Below are 8810 nucleotides of genomic sequence, written 5' to 3' on the forward strand. Positions count from 1 at the left end.
GGTATCTATAGACATGGCACCGTGAAGAAAGCCTGGTTCCTAAGCATTTTTATAGATACTTGATAGTGATGCAGTTTGCTGTCAGTTAGATCATAATGTCCCTTCAACTTTGGTACATTCAGTGCAAAATATTTTTGGGAGTGCTTTTACTCTTATAAAAATAAAAGGCATTTTTTTCCCTTGAGAGTGCTTAAAGAATAAACACCAGCAGAATGTCTGTTCAAGCATGGAAAGTGACAAAAACAGAAATAGTGTTTTAGTTTGCTTGTTTCCTGTTTACACTCTACGAAACATAATATAATGAACCTATAAAAATAAACAGAAGTCACTGTGTTAGGGATTTTTTCCTGATATGCTGTGATAAATTGCTAGTTTCTTCTTAAAATAGTTTCCATGCAGTATAAAGCATAAAATCAGTCCTATTAAGTTATTAAGTTCATTATAACAGCTCATTTTTTGTCATACACACCACTGGCAAAGACATTTCCACAAACCTCCTTAATGCAAGTCGTTGTTGTTACATCCTTTGTTGCTGACTTTCCTTCCAATTCATTTCTGCCCCAGGAACTTGGGCTCTATGGTGCGCACCATGCAGGCACTCGTAGTCTTAGGCAAAGAAAGTACTGGATATGCCATTATAACATATGGCATAAAGTAATGTACCTTCATGAAATAATAATAAAAAAAAATCTACTGTATGATTTTTTTGATAATTTACTGGATAGGTAAGGGGCTGAATAATTTCACATTTTGACTTGAATTTTCTATTCAACAGCTTTGATGAAATCCAGTTTTCGGGTACATGTCAGTTTTGCAGTAGACAGGTTGATCACAACATGGGATCACGTTTCTTGTTTGCTCAGAACATAAACTGAAGAAGTTTGGCCATCCTGAAAAACCACAGATTGCAAGACTCGGTTTTCCGGCACACTCTAGTTCCACTTTAGAGAATTCTGCCACTACCACAATGCTTTTTAATTGCTTCATAAGCTCCTTCATGGAACCTCATTATTTGAATTGCACCGTCAAACAATTTTCCTCTAGGAAATCCAATACAAACGTTCATTCATTCCTTGAGAAGACAGATCCACAAAAGTCCAATGAGCTGGGCACTGTGGTTTGTGTATCACTCAAGTCCAAAAGTACTTGTCTCTTCAACTGCTGTCAACAGTTTTTCATATAACATAGAGAATGATGGATAAGGGGGAAGGTCCAGACGATTGAAACAAGTGTGAGCCCTGAGGGGGGGAAAAAAAAAAAAGGAGGTGAAGAGGTACATTATTAAAAAAGTTCAAAAGAGAACACACAGACTGGTATGTGCTTGTGTAGAGATGGGCAGATAGTAGTCTTTCAGAAGACTTTGTTCTGTCGAATGATGTTTTCCAATCGAACAGCTAATGAGGTTTAGTCTACTTTCTTCTAATTAAAATAAGCCTGTAAGAAGCATTTATGAAGGTCTTCAGAAACACACTGACAGCCCAAAAGGCATGGGATAAATTTTATCCATTAAATGTGCATGAGAAAGTAATGACGTAGCATGGTACAATTCAAATAGTCTGTTCTGAAGTCTTGGCTTTAAATGTATCTTCTGAGAAGTAGTATTTTTTTCCCATACTGATGATACTTGAATACTGTATTTGTAATCATAAACAAGGTATTTCAGTACATTGAATATGGATAAGATACTAAATTTGATGAAATATTAAAAAATACTCTAGATATACAGGAAACAATCCCACAGTAGTAAAGGACAGACAAATTAGATGCTCTTCTTTTTACATTTCCTTAGCATATGGATCGTGCTCTTGGGAAGTTACCGCTTGTGCTGATTTACACTATGTACCTATCTGGCCCTGCAAGCCAATGACCTTTAGAATAATACTTTTTGTAATTACACAAAACTATGCATGTACCTCTAGCATACCACCCTGCTTTCTTAAGAGAACAACCACGTGGTTTATTTCTCAATTTACAAAGTCCATCTACCTCAGTTTTTCACACACTTGGAACCGACTCTCAAAACCTCTTCCAGGGAATGAAAACGGAGGTAATAAAGGTTTATCCTCATAGTAGAATAATGGAAATCATTGCCTGACCTTAGGGCAGGCTAAGGATAATACCTTCTAAAACACTATAGTGGATGAGCCTGCTCTATTAAGTAGATAGCATAACTATTAATGCAATGGGTTCTTGAGGAAGAAATGATGTGAAAAGAAGCTGGAGGTGGCATCTTTTCTGCTCTGAAGCTTTGTACCAAAGCCTCACTTTAGACTGATTTTAGAGGATGAAAATATCTTTGTATTTTGGCAGGTCTCTGTTTACAAATACTTGATTCTTTTGCAATAAAACACAGTTATTTAAATACAATCCAGCTGAAAAACAAACTTTTCCTGCAGCGACCTTCCCTTCATCAGTATGATCCGTATTAAGTGTAAATGTGTAACATAATCTCAATGGAAGGACTGAACAGACTCCCTCCTCGCAGCAAATGCAACTCCTCGTTTAACCTAACCACTCCCAGAAATGCGAGTGTCTACAACAGACCTGTACGGAGCTTTCTCTGAGCCAGAAAGTGCTGCCTTCCATGGGAGCAAATTCATTAATTGCCATTTTAAGTGGCTCTCAGCTCCCAGCTATGGGGATGGAACATGCTGTGAAGTGGGTTAATCTCATTTGTTAAAAAAACATAAGTCCATTTCAAACCCTCATTGATGCTGAAACACTCACTTAGTTATAGCCTTATAGTGTCATAAAAATATCAGGCTCAAGAAATGTATACACAGTACAAAAGGTCACACAATATAAACACAGTCCAAACACCAAATATGTAATCACTTTAAAAAGCATTGAATTTTGCACCCTCCCCAAATACAGTACTCTTAGAAGTATACTCCTAGTACATGCTGTATAGCAGAGAGGGCATTTCCCCACTGTGTATTCCAGGGGTCTGTAAAATTTCTTCACCCAGCCCTCCCTCTAAGGCTCCTGGAGGAAAGCTTTCTGTATACTTCTCATTTGCCTTCCCAAAAACCTTACAAAGTAATATCTCTGATATAGATTAAATTATTGCATAAAAAGTACTTTAAAAAATAATAATAGTTTTTAAAAAATCCCTTTTGAAGAAAGAGACTGATTTAGACCCAGCAGCCAATGGGCAACTGGAACTCAGTGATCCCTTGAGTTCAGTGTAGAGTGTGGAAGAGTCTTAGGCAATTAACAGTTTAACCACATGCTTCTGCTGCATGGGGCTGACAGCCACTCATTAGAACTATGGATCATGCTGTGTGGGCTGTAAAACCACAAATTATAAAAGACTTGGTATATAATTAGCAAGGGATTCATTACAAACTGGTTTAATAGTAAGCCGGCATGTTGTTTACATTTATTAAGAGAACTGAGTTTTATCTTAATTTTGAGGGCAATTTTGAAAATGCAATCAGCTACTATGGAAAACCGAGTCATTAAAAAACATAAAAACTTAAGATCTTTGTCTTCAGAGGGAATGCGTGCTTTTCTCACCCTAGCAAGGAACTTCGTAAGTCTTTGAGAAGAATGTTTTTTTGTTCCTCTGGACAGTATTTTCACATTTCAACATTTCAAACCACGTGGACACTAACTGTTCATCTTCCTGGACTCACATTTTATGACAACATGAAAAAACATCTCAGTTCCTTAAGTCTAGATTCCCAATTAATGTCCCCTTCATTTTGATTACAGTAGTAAAATAGAGTGACTTAGAGTTAAAATCCAGCAGTCAGACATAAATACGATCTGCATGTGAATCATCACATGCACGGCTATATAATGAACAGCAATGAACCTGGAACCAATTTCTTAGCATGTATGTGAACTGAAAGAGTAACAGTCCCTCTGCTGATTTAGTGTAATCTACAACACAGTGTGAAAGAAGGAAGTAGAAATGGCATCAGGGATAGCAAATATTACAGAAACCTGTAATAATCAATCTTTTTGGGGTCTTTTACATGCTGCTGACTTCTTAGTGTAAAGGACAGTGATACAAGCTAGGTAACGTGATATGTGCCTCTCAGAAATCTCACTACTTTGATTCAGCAGAACTGATTACACAGCAGTCAGAACAGTAGGAACTAGGTAAACATCTAGTGAATGCTTTTGTGCTCATATTCACAGCTGCTTAGACCACAATCACATACCTAAGTAACTACATCAGTTGCCTTCTGTGTCTCAAAATCAGGGAGAAGAGATGGGCATGGGTGTTCTTATGAGTTTTCAGCAGTGCAGCAATTTTTTTAGAAACAGAAGAAGAAACATAAAGTCCACTGACTTGCTGAGTCCTAGCTTTTGCCACCCTCACACCAAGTATTATCAAATTTCACAAGCACTCCCACTAAAAGGGCAATTTGCGAAGTATAACAGTGCTACGAGTGAGTGACAGTGCCTTAACACAAATGCTTTAGTTATCTGAGAATCAGTAAGAGTCACAGAGTCCTAGGGCAGCATTCCCAGCAGATCCAGCAATGTGTTTACACATGCAGAGCTTGTTTGGAAACGTCTTAAAAGTTTGCTACTTGGGGTAGTTGTTAACGATGTCTTACCTTCAAGCCAGTACTATCTGGTGTTTGCACGGGAAGTCTTTGAAGCTGGTGAGAAGCAGGCTGAAGCTACACTGCACGCAGAAGCTAGATACGTAAAAATGCAAATACTGCTTTCTGCTTACGGCTTAGCCCATTTAAGCATAAACATGGAAAGATCATATTTTTTTTATGAGATCAAAGTTCCCCATGTATGAATGCTAGGAATTGCCAGCTCATGACAACTGTGGACATTTCTCATACACAGTTGTTTTTATTTTCACAAAAGAAGTGTGTTGTTTTGTTTTAATTCTCAGGTTTGTACGTCAAAAACTATCCACAGAGACAAAAATCAAATGTTTCCTAACCTAGGGAATCATAAATGAAATTTCAAGGGCATGATAAGTTCTCCTGAATGTGAAGAGTTGGCATTTCCCCTACACTTGCTGAACACCCTATGGTAGCAAAGGTTCTCGACACGTTTCTCCATGTTGCACTCCCGGAAGCAGTTTTATTCTGCAGATTATTACAACCAGGGCTCTGTGTAGCCTTTTCAGAGGAAGTTCTGAGCATCCTGTTCTGGCATGTTCTGACCTTTTCCATGCTGCAAGCTGTGCTTGTTAGCACCAGGAATTCCAGTATTAGAGAATATACAGAAAAACTCCCACAATCTCTTTTCTTACTTAAAACTCACAAGAAAATCTTGTATTTTGAAGTCCGAAATTATTTTTAAAAATGAAAGCTTTTTCTTTTTAAACAGAATCAAAGCTAGTCGATAGGTCAATCATAATCAAACTATAAAGTAGACTTACTGGGTTACAAGGTATTATTAGGCCCCCAAAAGATATTAGAGTATTTTATTTGAAATAGCAATTTCCAGAATTCGCTTATCTTTAATCCTCAGTTGTGTGGCTCTCATTTGTACTGTAAACTGGAAAGGTGGCTTTGTTTAAAGGCCACCTGCTGTGCCTGTGGATTTCACAGTGCCACTTCTGCCTCTTTGACTTTCTCAGTGCGGTTCAAACGTCAGCCTGCAGGCAGGAGCCAACCCAAGAGATGTCTCTGCCTCCGACTTTATGCTGGAGCAAAAAGCTAAGGGTTGTTGGTCAGAGCAACTCTGTGTGTCTGGCAGCTGCCTTGTGTCTAAAAAGAGACTTTGAATGCAAGTTATTCCTGAGGAATCTTGCTTACAAGGAATGGACTAGGATTTGGGTTGAGTTTCTTCCATTGATCAGCCCAGCCCAAACCTACCACCACAGACTATAAGCAGCATACTAAAGCGGAGATCTGACTAAGCAGAGTTAGTTTACCCACACTCCAAACACTAATCTGTGTCTAACTACTGTTAACTGATTCTAGAGGCTACAGAATTACAGAACTGGATGCAAGGAAATCTTCCAGAAACATATCAGCCTGATCACAACATAGAACCTGTCATTTTTTGTCAATGAAGCGTCCATTCTAGAAGATGTTTCTTGCATCGCTCATATGTTATTAATCTAGTCCTGGTATTGCTATCATGGAGCTCTGAAAACAACTTTTTCCTGTCTTTACAAAATGTAAAATTTAGAAAAGCAACTTTTTTTTTTTTTTTTTTTTTTTTTAACCCCCCCCCCCTCCCCCCCCAACCCTGCCATTATCTGATTTAAATGCTGCCTCTTGTCTGCAAGGGCTTGTACAACTCAACTCCTGCTTTCATATCTTGGACTCTCATACTGTTCTTTTACCCTCTTCCAACATTTCAATTGACTCTACTTCTCTTTGAAATCTTCACCTTCTCTTGTCCCTGTGCTGCCTCTTAAGTCAGATGACCCCCTCCTCAAAATACATCTCTTCTACAGTTCATAATTTGCCTCTTCCATATTTTTTAACACTCTTGACATCAGACAGAGCATAAAAATTACATCACTAAACTATACTGTAAAGGCTGTGTGTGTCTAATGCAAAAAGTCTGATACTAGCTTTAACTCAGGCACAGTCACAAGTGCTATTTAATTTTAATTCATATTAATTTTTGCTCCTAAGTGATCAACTCCATGTTTAGTAAGTAAATACTTGTACATTTAATCAAATAGAACAAGATCAAATCAGAAGTAGTTATCATTCTAATATAATCTTCCATGAAAAAAGCATTAGAATATGGATGTCAGCCACAGTTACACTGCCTTGTCCATCTTACGAGAACAAAAATGAGTTCAAAGAAGAATGGATGCATCAGACTCTGGAACAACGGGTAAGATAATTTTCATGTAAGGCATAGTATATTTGCATATTCAGTTAAAACTTATTTATGTTTCTCAAACAGCTTATCTGTTATCCCAGTAACTGATACTCTAAAGTATCTCTATCATTAATACACACACAGTTGTACCTTGGAAGAGCAGTGATCTTCCCCCACTTCTCTACGCAGAACCTTCTTGGACCATTGCTCCCCCGCAGAGAGGCAAATCCTTCATAAGGTATGCTGGACGTGCCTGTAACAAACTGCCAGTGCAAAAAAAACCATCACTGATATTGGATACACAGATGGTGCGGGTTAGAAATTTATTTGTATCAGCATACTCACTGAAGTCCAAATGCTTATGTAAAAGCATTTGCAAAATAAGGAAATTTGTGAGGCACAAGTAATAAATGCTACTTTAAATGGAGGAGAAGGGAAAACAGACCATTTCCTGATAAGGGTCTAAAAGAGACAACTTATCAGATTAATTTCCTTCAAAGGTTTCTCTATAAAAAAAGTAATTATGCCAAATAAATACTGTAGAATAAAACACTATTAATATCAAGTTACTTAAACTTAGGCCTAAGTGAGTTTTTCTTCTACTGCCTTTATTTTCTATTAAGAGGAACTAATAAAAAAGTAATAATGTATGATAATGACTTCATATTATGCCTTTTCGGCTATGTGGATTTCAAGATCTTTATAAACCGTTATTAAATGCTTTAAGAAAAGGACTAAATTCTGAAGGTTAGGTAGAACATCCGCTGACATTCGCTGAAATGCTGTCTGTTGAGCAGATTTAGTTATAACCTGTCATGAACAGATCAAACATGGGTTTTGACAGATTAGAGGCTACTTAATTTTTAATGATCTGGATATGATAAAAACTTTTGATTAACAGATGCGATAAGAACATATAAGGAGACATCTCTGGCTCTCCATCAAATGAGATGTCCCACACTGCTTTTTACAGACCTTTTTTAAAGTACTTAAACAGATTAAAAAAAGAAAATCCTTCATCATACTCATATAGGTAACTCAATGACCAGATGCAAATTCTGTATTGTTAAAAACAGTGGATTTCATAATAGATCAAGAACATGGTACAGTTTGGGGTTTGTCTGTTTCTTTACAAATATGGTGGATGTAACCTGAATTTAAAAAATTTAACTCAGTAGTAAACCCACATGTATAAATATTCCTCTGTTGAGATGTTTTTGTCCTTCATCAGCAGGATGACTGGATTCTGCAGGCTGACTTAGTCAAAATGGAATTAGAGTGATTTTCTGGTTTTCATTATTATTTTCTAATTTGAGGTACTTTAACTTCCATCTAAGCTTTCTCCTTCCTAAGCTGTACAAATACTATTAAAATTTCTACCTAATGATATAACCAATTACAGAGTTTTCGTTTTCTATCTTTACTAGTCTTAATGTACTTTTAATCAAATAGTAAAGGATTATTGACATCAGATACTTTATCTTAAATGTATTTTTAACTCAGAAATCTATAAAAATAGCTGTGTGCTTCAGTCACTTAAAATTATTACAGTTGGTCTCTGAGGTTTGTCAGGTTATTCCTGCTAGCCAACATCACCGCCATTTTTAGATGTCATAAACCTGTATACGACTTAGTTTAGCATCTAATTTTAATGATGAACTCCATTTCTACACAGATCAGCCGATTTCTTACCTGTAAAAGTCTTAGTCGTTGTTCATTGTTGAACCTCTCCACAGCAGCCCAGAACCACCGAATTACAATGTGATTGTCATGATAACCTGTTAAAACAAGAAGAGCCTTTATACCCTTAGGCGCTACAAAAGTGCCTGAGAGAATAGTTAGTACGTTTTTCCTAGTTCGGTCCTAGTCACAATAATGCCATATTTCTTACCCAATTGCAGCAAAAGACAGGAGGTGAGAGAAGAATACTCCTAAAATGCTTTAAAATCTTAAAGGCACAGAATTAATTTACTATAACAAAAAGGAGTGAAATCTCTTTTGCAAGCATTTCTTGCATTAATCAACCACTAACAGGAATG

General features: G+C 37.0%; 1 protein-coding gene across 1 annotated transcript in view; it reads right to left on the reverse strand.

Annotated features, from left to right (window-relative positions):
* Positions 1 to 1126: 1126 nt before the first annotated feature.
* The window catches only part of HECW2 (HECT, C2 and WW domain containing E3 ubiquitin protein ligase 2), a 110096-nt gene continuing 102412 nt past the window's right edge, over positions 1127 to 8810 (reverse strand). The window contains exons 26-28 of the mRNA XM_009698695.1: positions 8464 to 8549; positions 6922 to 7034; positions 1127 to 1238 (exon numbers count right to left, since the gene is read on the reverse strand). Coding sequence (XP_009696997.1) covers positions 1127 to 1238; positions 6922 to 7034; positions 8464 to 8549 — 311 coding nt within the window. The remainder of the gene's footprint in view (positions 1239 to 6921; positions 7035 to 8463; positions 8550 to 8810) is intronic.

This window comes from Cariama cristata, unplaced genomic scaffold (assembly GCF_000690535.1).
Source record: "Cariama cristata isolate BGI_N322 unplaced genomic scaffold, ASM69053v1 scaffold17844, whole genome shotgun sequence".
In the NCBI taxonomy this organism is placed as follows: Eukaryota; Metazoa; Chordata; class Aves; order Cariamiformes; family Cariamidae; genus Cariama; species Cariama cristata.